This window comes from Bacillus rossius, chromosome 3, assembly GCF_032445375.1.
Source record: "Bacillus rossius redtenbacheri isolate Brsri chromosome 3, Brsri_v3, whole genome shotgun sequence".
In the NCBI taxonomy this organism is placed as follows: Eukaryota; Metazoa; Arthropoda; class Insecta; order Phasmatodea; family Bacillidae; genus Bacillus; species Bacillus rossius.
In genome coordinates this window covers 69,292,720-69,307,732 of record NC_086332.1, presented here as the reverse complement: position 1 = coordinate 69,307,732, position 15,013 = coordinate 69,292,720, and the positions used below count along the sequence as shown (strand labels likewise).

Below are 15,013 nucleotides of genomic sequence, written 5' to 3'. Positions count from 1 at the left end.
GAAAGAGTCAACTGCATACAGTATATGTAGGCCTGTCAACAATTTGGTAGCGAGGATTATGGTTAGTTTTATAAGGATGATATTGGTTTTAATTTAATTGTAGCTGCTAAAACTAAAAATATATTCTAATTTAACTTTACGAGTAAACTTAAGTTGGAAAAGCACATGAACGAACTGTAAAGTTTTTTTTTTTTTTTTTTTTTTTAAATCAGAACTTCGACAAGAAAAGACGGCAAAATATCAAGACATTAAAAATCTTTTGTTTACTATTTAGTGACAATAGTTTTACTGTTTCGCACCCTATTTTACAGTAATACACCATCCCCAGTGTAATACAGAAACAGAGCGAGTCAATAGCATTCATAAGTACACCAACTTTAGCACTAAAATATACATATTGTTACGGTTTTTAAAATGAAATAAATAATCGTCGTAGGAAAACTACTGGGTTCGTAAATGGATAGTCCAATTAAAGATTTTACTACACAGTTTTATTGATTGCCAATATTTACATCACTAACAAATAATCTTTTAAAATTGCCTAATAATCAATTAGGGGGAGAATGTTGGGGGTGGTGGGTAAAGCTCTGAACTGACTAATAGAAAAAGGCTGTACGTCGAAGGTAATGCGACACCGCGACGCTACGAGACTTAACACTAGAACTACCAAGGGGGTCATTTTGACCCCTTACGATATTTTTAAATGATGCCAAATCTATATATCTGATTCATATTAACAGACCTTTCGTGACTTTTCCTAAAATTGTGTTGTTAACAATTTTTGAACATCGAGTTACTCAGGTTTTATGTGGAAACTATTTTATTACAATATTTTGTCCATTAACGTAGCAAATACTTTCATTTTACCTAAAACAACCGACAGGGGTCAAACTGACCTCTGCAGAAAAGTATTAATTTTGTGATTAATAAATGCCACAGAAGTACATATTAGTAATTAAGTATTTTTAGTAATGTCTTACTAAGAAAAAATTACTACTTTTATGGATGAATAATGTGTCCAAAGGATATTTGGTGTGGAATATCTGCGAAGGAAAAAATTGCTCTCTCAGTGCATGGTCATGCAGCGTCATTCCATAGGGCCTGTGATATTGTTATCTGACTCCGCCTTTCCTTTCACTAGTGAGACATATTATATATAAATATAATAATCATTTCGTTTTCAGTGTGTTGCGGTTTTCTGACATTACAAAGCAAATAATTATCTTCCTTTACCTACAGTTTCTGTGTTACTAGTTTCCAGTTACTCCTCCGCTTGAGATTTGTTCTATTTTTTCATAAATTTTGGAGGACGGGTCGTGAAATGTATTTAGTTTTAGTTTGTTACATTTGCAGTTGAGAGAGAGTTGATTATTGTCTTAGGTAATTGTTTTTTGGTAAACTCTATGTCATTGTACAATCGTTAGAATGTATGATATTTGTGAAACAAACTCAGGCAGTGAAAATAGTGATAATGATTTGTCTAGTTGTGAAGAATATGTACCTCAGAACAGCGATAGTGACAGACATTCTGATGGAGAGGTGGAATCGGAAATCCTACAAAACGCAATGTCCGTGAAACATCACGGGCTACTACTCCTTCAGTAACTAAGGAAAAAATGAACAGGTAGCTGAGCAGGAAGCTTCTCAGATGGAAGTGGAAGATGTTGAATTCGCCCCACAAGATGATCATGCTCAGGTATTGTGTAGTAGTCGATGGGCTAACCACAGTAGAAGTAGCAGTAGGTGCAAAACAATTCAACGTGTGAAACCAACAAAGTGTTCTTCACTGAAAAAGATGCCACCTGTGTTGCGAGGTACTGGGATAGAATCGTTACTCGTTCGAGGGATGCAACCTCAAGGTTCTGTGCCGTGTGTACATGTAGGGCCTGCTGTTGGTCACATTGAGGTTTCTAGGGATGGAACAGAGTGGGAGTTGATTGACTTTGGGAACATCATTCCTGGAAGACGGGGAACTCAAAATGTAGTAAAAGAAAATAATGGTCCTACACTTCATGCTAAGCGACAGACCAAGGATAATTCTCCGCTAAGTGCATGGAGACTGTTGCTGACACTAGACATCCTTCTACATATCAAGACATCTACTAAGAATGAAGCCCGCAGAAAATTACATGATAATACATGGACCATCACACTCGTAGAACTTGAAGCTTTCATATCAATAATTTATGCTCGAGGGGCTTATGCAGCAAAAGGTCTGGAGCTATCTGCACTGCGGTCAAGCATCTGGGGACCAACATTATTTACGCAAACCATGTCGCGAAATATAATTTGCGAAATAATGCGATTTCTCCGCTTTGATGATCGAGTTACACGTAGTGAACGTTTATGGACTGATAAGTTTGCACTAGTGTCACATATGTGGAATGGATTTATACAAAATAGCATTGCATGCTACAAGCCTGGTATAAACATCACAGTGGATGAGCAGCTTTTCCCAACAAAAGCTAGGTGCCCATTCACGCAATACATGGCCAATAAGCCAGATAAATTTGGGATCAAATTCTGGCTGGCATCAGATGTAGAATCTAAATATCTAGTCAACGGGTTCCCGTATCTTGGAAAATGTGACCGACCCTGTGATCAGCTACTGGGCACCTACGTAGTTCTACGCCTATTGGAACCATATTTGCTGAGCGGCAGAAATGTAACAACGGACAACTTCTTCACTTCTCTAGAACTCTGCCATGCACTGAAGGACCAGAAAACCAGTTTAGTCGGCACTGTCAATCGCTCTAGGAAGGAGGTGCCACCTACTGCTAACAATTTCAAACAACAGTTGCATACAACATACGTGTACAGGAACAAGGACACAACACTTACAGTGTATCAGGGGAAAGTCAGTAAAAATGTGATCCTCATGAGCTCACTCCATCGAATTGTGAGCATTTCTGACAATGAAAAGAAGACTCCTGAAACCATCCACTACTACAATGCCACTAAATTTGGCGTTGATGTTCTAGACCAAATGGCGCGGAAATATTCTGTCGAATCAGGATCAAGACGTTGGCCGGTCCATGTTTTTTTCAATGTGTTTGATTTGGCGTGTATCAATGCATGGATCCTGTACAAAGAAGTAACTAGAAGGAAAATCAAAAGAAGAGAATTTATCCTGGAGCTGTGCGAAGAGCTAGGAGCAGCTTACCTGGCTAACAAGAATACCAAGCCACATATTGTTAGCAACGGCGATGAAGAAACCGAAATAACATTACTATTTCGTTTTTATTTAATGTTGTTGAACAATAGTATTGCCATTTTTGGTACAGTAATGCATTGCTGCAGAAGGAAAAAACAATGACTAGTGTCGCAGCAATGCATAAAAACATTGTGTGGTTATGATATTACTAGGAGTAAACATTTCATGTGGCGAATTATATATCATATTAGTGACTGAACAATAGTGGTTATACTGTTCCTGCAGAAATAACACATAAAAAGCAAATATTGCAGGATGTACGAAACCTGGGTGTGGTAAATGAATTTCAAGTAAATATCGCATATGTGTAAATGTATCCAGGATTTAGTGTCTTGTCAAATTGTAAGTGAATAAAAATAGTGCATTAATTTGGTTTTGTAATTTTTTTAGATAAGAAAAACTTAAATCAGTACAATATTTCTTGGCTCTGCAATAAAGTAGTCACAACTATTTAGGAATTTTTTTTTTTAAAGATAAAAATTAAAAAGGGTCAAATTGACCCCTCGTGGTAGTTCTAGATAGTCAGCTGGTGCCGGTAGTCCTAGTGTTAAGGACAGAGAGAGAGAGAGAGAGAGAGAGATGGTATGGAACACCGCGATCCTTCGTAACGGACAGTTCAGGCCGGAATGCCGAAAGGGCGGAAAGATTCCCCCACTGCTCCTCCCAGTCGAAGTGCCGCACGGCCAAAATAACCAATCCGCATCTCCAATACTCAACTTGTCCCGCCCACCTGCCATGGAAGTGTACGCACTGAAGCTGCTGGACGAGGTGCTCCCTGTCTGTATAGACCTCTCAAGTGCGTATCGGGCCAATGCCTATACGCCTAGTCATGATGGGTTTCATCCATGCAGAAAGGGTAGCATAAATATAATGAGCTTTGTTTGGGGAGTGGCCAGCCATGGCAGAAACTGATGCCATGACTAACTCGCCTATATTAAACTCTAGAGCTAGACTATAACTAGTTAAGTTGGGCCCAAGTAAAACCTTCATAGACACAGGAAAACTCTGGACTCACTGGGCATTGGGCAGGCAGGTTCAATACAGGACAAGAAGGATGGTTCAGGAAGAAGAGTTGGCCGGGGCAGAAAGTTTCCACCATGCTGGGGTCGGGAGATTGGGTCTCGCGGTCCACACTGTTTTTTGGGTGCGTCTGGCTTGGGGTCAGTGGCGCATGCGTACCTGGAGGTGAGCGACTTCATTCGTCATCCAACGTCTGCTAGTGAACACGTGTACTAAAACTATGGAAAAGAAGTTGGTGTTGAGTTTTACTAACAGTACGTATTGTAATTTAAATTGCGTCAAGTAATCGCAAACTGGCGCATCGGGTCATCAAAAGTTTTGAGGTAAATGGTTGCTCCTATGACCTTCGACAACCTTGTGAAGGTCACTACGCGCGTAGAATGATACTGGTGGTTTCAACCCGTTGTACCATCACTGCACAGAGCTCCGGCGGATGTCTGAGCCTTAGTCGTAAACAACTTTTTTTATTTTGTTGTTATTACATTCATTTAAGGGATATTTATTTTTTAAAAGTTGAACTTTATACATCCCTTGCATTTGTTGTTCTGTTGCACATCAAAAATATTTCAGAATGCTATAACTGAATTAATTAATATTAAATTTCACCGTCGCTAAGACAACCAGCTGCAAACTATTTTGTTTGTTTACATGTGAGCAACAACACTCTTTAAACTGCATTCTTCTGCTAACATTATTTATGATTTGTTTCGTGATGTTTGTCAACAAACAATAATTATTATACTAACCATATATTATTTGATGACAGTTTAACAGTTTTTCAAACATTATCGAATGCCATCATGTGATTGGACGATACTTCGAAGTTTGAAGTGCATCATGGGTTTTGGAATGGTAAAAACCTCAGATAGGTCCATCTTATTAGGAACCAGCTTCCGCGTCAGCTGTGACTGATGGGAGCGTACTTTTGCAGTAAAAGCGTGTGTCAACACTTATTTATTGTCAGTGTTTTTAGTAATAACTCTTTACTTTAAGAAACATGCAAAATTTTACGTATTATCTCTCACTATGGTCAAAGTACAAGTAATATAAGATGGGTTCGGTGTAGCATCCTACCAGGTACGCCATTTGGAGACACCGTTACTACTATTCTTAGTAAAGCCAACGTGAATAAAGTACTTTGGCTTAAAAAGTGTTTTAAATTATACTTAAAGCTTAAAGCTCATATTTAACCAATATTTTGGTGAAATATCCGTCTTTATTATACGTAAACTGATATTGCAAATGAAAAGATACGCACATACAATGCCAGAAATCCTAAGACACCGTTTAAAATGTTTTATTGTACTGACTTAATTGGCAACTAATTTTATTAACCCTGAGAAACCATCTACCAGAATTTTCCATGATTATGTTGTTCGAATGTATTTCTGAAGATAAATACTATTGTTTTTTCATGTGCCCGTCGTATTGGCAACCCTATCTAGGCCTAATAAACTTATGTTTGGTTTCAAGGACATTGATGGAGTAGTTTGCATTGTAAATGTGTCACTTGTGTTGATAAGCTGAGTATTTAAATAAATCTCTGTATTTTTTAAGTTTCAAGTTTATTTTTATATCATTTTATTTCTGCGCGCAACTTCATACTGGACCATCAGAAAGCTAATATTGAGTACACCTTTATCTTGTTTACTTAACACAGATTTTAACCACTGGTTAATAAGTGAGTGAGTGGCAAATAAATTCTTGATCACTTCATACACTTGTTAGAATTTACACTGTCACAATTATTTTCCCAAGACATTCACTTAGTGTAATATCATGAGTATAAATTGGCGCACCAGTCTTTGTAATTATCGTCCCTTGCGCGAAGTTTTACATCCATATTATTACACTTAGTCAGTATCTGATGAAAATATTTGTGGTAGAACAACACATTTAAGGGAAGTATTGACCTTGATTTAAAGAATGACCTTAAAAAGGACGAAGAAACAAAAAAAATGAACATGTCGAGTGAGACAGTTGCCTAAATAAGGGAAATGTTTAGAGTAATCGGGAAGCAAGTCGTTAGGAAAACCAAAAACTTTTTTCCCTCTCTAAACTGATTGTTTCTTTTTTTCTTTTTTTTCCACATCCGCGTTAGCTTTGAATTCAATCTTTTTTTATCTTGCCTGAAAGCTTTGCTGCGTCCAGAAAGGTGTTTTCATTAATCTTCGTTCCAGTTAACTTTCTTGTGGCCTTGTTTTTTCTTAATAAATAGAAAGTTTTTTTGGTTTTTGAATGTACGCATAATCTACGCTTTGTTAGAAAGAAACAAGGAAAATAAAAGTTATTTTTAATGTCACTTACTTAAATTAATGAATTGCAAACCATTTGCTTTTATTCATTGTTAATAATAATTTTAGAACATTAAAAACTGCTCAAAAGACCTCAAAAATTGTTGTATTTGTAAAATTTAAGTTTATTATTAAATAAATATATTTTCAGTATTTTTATTGATCCCAAAAAAGAGAATTATTTTTTTTCCTTAAAAGAATCGCCACTACAAACTCTCTATAATTGTAATTATATGATGAACATTCATCATGTATTAAGAAATCATAATCATCTTAATTTAAAAACTTAGATCGCAAGTTTAGCCAAGTATCACAATTATTAAATTCATTACCATTTGTTTAGTTTTAAAGTTTATATATAATGCAAGATATTTGGAATATACTTTAAGAATCATTTCGTCAGCTGTCAATAATTTGAAAAAATAAATGAAACATATTTAAAGGGAATTGTTTTTATATTTCATTAAAACAGTTTAGTATTTGTTACAACTTAACAATATTTAATACATTTCTTGAATAAAGTAAAAAATTGAAGCTTTGAGTAAAAATGAAGATTTGGTCTGATTAATGTTTCTCAAATATTACTAACCATCAAATATAAAATCTAGCCAAGTGGTTTTGTTTGTGAAAACATTCCGCATAAATTAATGAATTCGGATAAGCTAACGAAAATTGTTAAGACATAAATAATCATCTTAAATTTAAAACAAAATGAAGGATTCGAAATGACATTATAGAATAATGTAAAATGAATGGAATATTTTATAAATATTTTCTTTTAAATAGCTGAAGAAATATATATATAGGCTATATATTTTTTTTTAACCGAATATAACATAACCTAGTGCTAGAGTAAGTTGTAAGAGTATGAAAGTAAATAATTATTTACCAAGATCAAAGTTTCAGTTATATCGCTTGGCATAAAAGGGCTCATGATCAGCAAGTAATGTGGGAGTCACAAAGTGTGAGTCTGCAAGTTTGTCACCTTAAGTGTCTGAGCGTGTGACGATATATATAGCACTTTCACTCTTAATATCTACCTGTATTAACATATGTATGCTGTTTCACTCAGCTTAGTTAGCAAATCCTCCTTTAATTTCTTATTAAAATGATGGAAATTTCTGTTCATAAACTTTATATCCCTTATATAAAATTAATTTTTTCAATGTCTAGAATATTTCTGCATTGATGAAATAAATATTATGTATCAACAACAAAACTCCGTTTTAAATTTGCTTACGACGAAAACTTTCTTCAGTAAATGTAAGAGATTTTTTATTTAATTCTAAATATTTTTTTAGGATGGTAAGTTTAATTATGTGAAATACTTATAAAATAAATGATTTTATGGACCCTTTAGGTATGCTTATGGGGACACAGATGAAAGACTAGGTTGTTTTGACAGGCGCTGTCTATCATGTCTGGAGACCCTCCCTAATGTATTTAATTATATACGATTACACTGGTAGGTACATTCTTATTGGGAAATTTCTCTAACGATTTCAATTGAGTTTACACAACAGCTGTTTCTCAGGGGTGAGAAATCACCCAACTTCCAACTGTATAACATCGTTGTAGGCACTACTGTACATGTTTAAATTTTAAATAAAGCAAAAGGACAAGTAAATATTACACCATATAAATATTAATACCATTTAAGTGTCGTACTAGTAACGGCCATATTAAAGGAACATTTTACCAAAGATTTTTGGCAAAAATTAAAGTTGCACTTTTCGATCATCCAGATATTTACTAATAACAACTTTTTTTTTGTAAATGGAACATAAATATTCACGGCAAATTACAGATATTTGTAAATTTGTTCATTTAAACAAAAAAACTATATCACTAGAAAATATTGTTCGCAGTAATACTGGATTGCGATTATTAACCGGGCAGTTACGCTTTGTGTTGTCCCAGTACCTCCAACAGCTAAAGTTATTTGTAAACCATTCCCTGAACAGCTTTTCAGTATTAACTGTGAACATGAATGTGTATTGGATTATCTTTCCCATCTTTTAAAATAATTATTTATTAATAAAATGTCAATTAAGGTATAATATTATCGGGCTTTTTTTTCGTAAGAAATGCTCAGTATTATCTAGAAAAACGTATTTTATATATGCCAAAATAACCATATCCATGAGTTGTATAAAAGTACAATATATTTCTTGTAGTATTAACATTTTATTTCTTAGCAACTGGGTTTCAAAGAATCTTTTGTAAGAGTACAGAAAGATAATTTTTTCCGAGTATGGCAAAGGAAGCAACTCCGCGTCCCACGCCCTGCTAGAAGGCGACTGACTGTCCACCGAACTCACCGCAGCACCATGAGCGGGCACAGGCAGATGGCGTACACCGTCACCATGGTGATGAGGTACTTCTGGGTCCTCTTCTCCTTGCTGACGTCCAGCTCGGCCTCGTACAGGTCGTAGTTCCCCGACCGCTCGCCAGAGGCCCTGAACGAGCCGTGGTTGTCCTCGCTGCGGAACAGAACATCGCTGAACAGCTGAACAGCGAGAACCCGCAGCCACGCTGAAAGTCATAGGGCGAATAAGCACTGCCTTGTTGGGATACAACCGTAACCTAACTCGCGGGCCGTATTCCGGAACGTGTCCAAACCGTATCCCAGTAGGGAATCATATCGGGAGCCGCTTCAATAAACGGTGCCCTGCGCGAGGCTATAAACTGATCCCAACGCATTCTAGTGGACGTTTGGCATCTACCGATACAAGTGTTACGGAAAAAACCCTTAATAATATCAGCATTGTCGCATGAATTACATTGTGTTATTATAATGGACTCAATTTTTTTTAAATTGTTTTTATTGTTATAACCATAACTTGTACAAAATGTTTTCCAGGATAGTTTCGCTACCACAAAGTTTCATTAGGCACACCAATACGTTTGGTAACAACGTGTCTCGAAATTGAATATGTACGAGTTAATGGCGCCAGACGCGGGTCCGCCATCTGGACGAAATCAACGAAAAAGTGAGGTCTGCGTATGCGCGGAATTTGGGCAACAATTTGGTCACGGGTATGACACCGAATTCCGTTCCCTAAAATAAGGGACTGGCCGTGTCCTATCGTGCACTAGGAATACGGTTAGGGCACAGGTGTAACATATTCAACGCTAAACCCTTATTTTTTTTTCTTGGAATACCAGCCACAGACCTCGGCTCATGGCGAAGAGACGAAGTGGTTCAAGGAAACCATGTTGAACTGAAATTAATGTGTCGGCCGGAATTGGAATCGAACCGAATTTCTAACGGGTTCTAAAGTTCTTATAGCAACTTATCTACTATGCCACCTCATCCCATTTTAACAAGTTGGTAGGAATATATTTTTCCTATAATTTATAACTATTTATGGAAAATTTATTCATTTAGTTCATGTATTCTAGTGTGTACACTTTATTTTGTTATAACTACTTTTAAAAACTAAGGGAATACTATGGAAAACTTTTACCATCAATTTATACTTCGGGCATGCATGAGACTAGAATTTCGTTTTAAAGGAAAACCTAATGCGCACAGTAAGTAACCCAGGCTTTGAATAGAAGATATTTAATTTTCACTTTAAAACCACAGTAAAAAGAAAAAAGTAAAAGGGCTTACTTGACGAAATACGGCTGTGTTAGATTACGCATTAATTTTTCAGATTACTCCAGAAGCACTTTCTTCCCTTAGTTTAGCATCTCGTTGTAAAATCTGTTCTGTCCCTTTCCGCATAAATATTCAAAAATGCAGGCAGGAATTACGATGCAACATGACGCAAATGGAAATTTTAAACGACAAGGACATTAAATGGGTTATAAAGCAGCAGCCATTTCTGCCTCGGCATAATGCTCAGAATAAGTGTCCAGAAGATTAAGTTTTTTCTCGTAAAGAAGAAGCTGACAAAAATTTTCTGTTACAGCGAAGCCACCGCCATATATTTCTGCTAATCTAAATTTTTAAAAACCCCTTTGACGTGACAAATAAATGAGAGCAGTTTCTAGAAAATAAATGTCAATATAAATTTCCGAAAAATATGATATTGATGGATATTAACTTCACAGATGTTAATATATATCGGAAGTTAATATCAGAATATTATCATATACTGATATTAGAACATTCGTTCTTGGAATGATTCTTGCAATGGGTAAGTTTGATTTTAAATGTTGTTTTGGACATACACAATTACTGATTACATTGTATGTCAAAAATAACCTCCATAAGAGACAAGAAAGATTAATATGCAAACACACAGAAAACAATCCAAAAAAGGTGACAAAAAAACATAGCATATAAAATTCATTGGTAGGTTTTGTCAAGTTAATATACATAACAGCACATACTGAAGCAGTGGGCTAACAGCGAAGAGACTGTAACAACAATAAAGTAAATAAATATAAAAAAGTCCTTGATCAATACAACGACAAAGAGAACAACTCAACGATGACATTAAATAGATAATATTGATAACACAACGACTACACATACGCACAGGCAAACCCAGCGATGAAACAAATCATTTATTCTGGACAATGTAACGACGAAAACTCAGACTAACACAGACTTCCTAAGATATTAGTTGTGACTTTTCGGGAACTAATATCTGCTTCCATCCTTAGGCATAAACAGACTAATCGAATACACTGGAAAAAAGGGATATAGATGTATATATATATATATGTTCAGTTTATTTTCCCACCTCAGATAAGTTTCAATGTCAGAACTGTGTTTATAAGATTCACGAATGTGGATGCACATACAATGGAGAAACTTGGCGAGCCCTTTCAAGACAATCAAAGAACACAAAAACCACATAAAGAAGGGTGAAGCTCAAAAATCTAGACTTGCCGAACATGCCTTGGACCATATTCACAAAATACTCTGGGACAATGCTCACCCAATCATGCAGAAAGAACGCCCAATAATAGAGGGGAAAAAAACAGTATTTTTTTTTCATCAAAAACAATGTTACTAGTCACTACAGTATTCAATTTAAAAAATATATATTGATTCCTTTAGTTTAAACATTAAACAAAAAAAAACAAGCTAAGTGTAATTTTACACATTCATTGTTGGTGAATATTTGCATTTCGACGTGTAATTAGGAAAAACACATACCTTGATAAAATTTAACTCTATGCCATGTAATTTTACACTAATTGTAGGTTCATATTCTTAAAACACAACAATGGTGTGAAAATACTTTTTACGTATAAAATACTAATCTTATAATTATTTTACACCCACCATATCCTTGTAAAAGTACACCAAAATGAACTAAAATAAAACATTGTTTTGTGATAGTAATACACCCACATGATTTGTGAAAATCTACACAAACAGTGCATATTTAAACACCATAAAAAATGAAAATTTACTCAAATTCTGATGATTAATTGAGCAGCAAGCTGCTTGTAAAACACCCGTTTTCACTGAAATATGTAAGGCATTTAAGAGTTTCACTGGCAGTTTTTAATGCAATACAGTTATCAATTACAACGAAAGAAAAATATTGACATTAGGCTAGTGTCATTCGTAAATCCAATAATTTTTATTTTCTGGAATTGATATTCAGCGTTTGAAAGAAACTCAATTTACTTTACTTTTGACTGGTCATAAATATAGCTCGGTTATAATATGCATTAATCTTAACACCTCCATGATTCAATCACGTTCAAAACAATTTATTCACAGTTGTTATTCAGAGCAAATTGTCTAAATCTAGAATATTTTAAACTATTTTGTACGAACTTAAGGCAGGATCGTTACCGTTTTCATTCTTCTAGTCTAGAGATTTAAAATTAACGTTTAATTTTATTCTTAAAATATTTAGATGTGATTTCACCAGACCCCTTAATAATTTAATTATTTTCTAAACCTTTAAAACCGCATGTTTACAACAAAAAAATTCTCACTAAGAAAAGCTGGAAAATTTATTCTTAATTTTCTTGCTTAGCTTGTTTCATATTTAAGCGTAACAATTCAAATTGCCCATAAAAGAGAACCATAAATTAAATTATTTTTTGCTTTTTTTATTTCCACGTATGTGAACCTTGCAATTGGAAAATGTGCGCCAAATTTGTTGCCCCTAGTAAATCGCTGAAAATAATTGGTTATTGATTAAGTATGAAATTAATTAATTAAAATTATTTATAGCATTTAGTTAGTGTTATATCTAGTTATGTTTTTCAGGCGGAAATAAATAATTCAATACGAATAAATAAGGGTAATAAATACTAAGTTTCAAAATCTCTTATATTATAGTTGGGTCGTCAGGTTTAGTACTCCCGTAACTTCACGCGCAACTGTGTTAAACCAGCAGTTAAAATTACTGTAGCTTAATGCCTTTTCAGGATGTATCCAGGGAAGTGCAGTTGCTTTTTGGTTTTTGTGTGATAAAACATGGTTATACAGTATTATTGGTAAAAACCTGGTTGAATTGGTCAGCCATGTTTAACATTCACCGCCAATGAGTTATCACAAGCGAAGATCAAAGATCTGTATTTAAAAAATTCGTGAATTATGATCACAAACAATTGTTACAAAAAATTGTGAGCGTATCTCTCACCACTCGCCAGAGATGTATAACATCTAACTCCGTCACGAACAAATTCATGTGTTATCATGTTGCAAATATATGAAACTCTGACACGAAATAATAACGTAAATTTCTTTAAAATAATGCCGAGCTTGATAAGTATACGCAAATAGTGTTTAAAACAAAATGTCTGGACGCGAATCATACGTAGTATCCACACCCGCCGCTAGAATTCGCTGCCGGAGGAGATGTGTCGACTATTCAAACATTTGATAAAAAGACCGAAATTTAAACTATATAATAATAAAAGCACAAAATACCTTAAACAATTACTAAAACCGGTTTTGGGCATAATTTTCGAAAAGGAATTTCATTAAAATACTGCCCATTATGCTAAAAATTAATCAAACCGTTAATAATATAAAGTTTAATTTTTTCTTTGTGAACTTTGGTTTGCACCATCCGTCACAGGTTGAGGCTCCGTTGTTGCACATTTCCGTTCGTTGGCTTCCGCCGCATTCCCGAAATAACTCCCACAAAACGCCGTAAACCGTGAGCTGAGATGTTACACATCGAGAACGATTTTTAAATATCCAGATGGGAAAGGAAGGAGAGAGTCGTTCACAATTGGCTTTCAAGTTTAAACGTGAAAATATTGCGTACACCCAATCCTTTATATCTTATTTATATTGTAGGTAATATCTTTGGATTAATTTTTTATACACAATCTCTGCTTAGGCATCTGACAAAGTTTACGTGGTGATTATATGAAGAGTAAAGCAAAAGTGGAAAATTTGTTTATAACTAGGAGCTGGGCATGATTATTTTCGGAAGGAAGTTATTGGGGCTTCACCTATCTTGACGCACACACGGTGTGCAGAGCTTCAAATAAAGCACTGATTTGGAAACGAGAATGGCTGAAACGTGTATTTTAAGAATACTCTTAGTTTTTAGGCCTAAGACTGCCGGTATAGATTCTTGAAAGCACTCAGGAGACATGCAATACACCTTGATCTTCATTTATTCGTTGTTATGGTTGCCACTAAAATCTCATTGTAGTTATACGCACGACGAGAAGACTGCGTGCTAATTCGTAGCCTTGCGCTTAGAGGCGCTACAGCGCTAGAAGCATCAGTGAGCGTCGTACTTATTATCATTCCGCCTCACTAACGTTGAAGTGTAACTTCTAAAGGCATCAAAGGCCGTGTCCAGCTCAAAACGGAATAGGTAGTACTTTTAGTTACACATATTTCGTAGGGAAGCAGTGTTGTTGGTGCCATACAATATTAAACAGTAACCAAAGGAAGATCTTCAAGATTTTATTAAATATTATTGATGTGTAACATTTAAGTTCTGAGTATACGACATCTAATAGGAGTAATTTCGTGAATTGTACGGAAGTCGCATAGAACGTAAATGTGTAACTAAGCTGCTGTCATCTGTGGTGGATGGCGCGAACCAAAGTTCACAAAGTCAAAAGGAAACTTTATAGCATTAACTGTAAAATAAATATAACGAGATTTAATAAAAATTCCTTGTCTAAAATCAGGTTCAAAGCTAAGGTTTGGTATTTTTCAAGCCTTTTTTTCAGCATTTATCGGAATTGTTTTATTATAAAGTTTTAAATTTCGGTCTGCAAATGAAATTATTCGATAGTGAACGTAGTTGCTCCGGCAGCGAATACTAGCGCCGGGTGCGTATACTTCGTGTGATTCGCGTCCAGAAATTTAGTTCAAAACACCATTTTCTTATATTTATCACGCTCGGAATATTTTCTTAAAGAATTCTACATTAAATTTCGTGTTCAAGTTTCGTATGAAAAGTGTAGGTATCTGCAACATGAAAACACATTATTTAGCTCGTTACCGAGGTTAGATGATACAAATCACTGGCGAGTACTGAAATTCACATTTATTTTTCCTTCGTTTTAATGAAGTTTATCACAT

At 35.1% G+C, this 15,013-nt stretch overlaps 1 protein-coding gene across 1 annotated transcript in view; it reads right to left on the bottom strand.

The window, feature by feature from the left end:
• LOC134531315 (uncharacterized) overlaps window positions 1–15,013 on the bottom strand; it is a 187,631-nt gene that overhangs the window by 16,080 nt on the left and 156,538 nt on the right. The window contains exon 5 of the mRNA XM_063367009.1: window positions 8,850–9,063. Within this exon, the coding sequence (XP_063223079.1) occupies window positions 8,850–9,063 (214 nt within the window). The remainder of the gene's footprint in view (window positions 1–8,849; window positions 9,064–15,013) is intronic.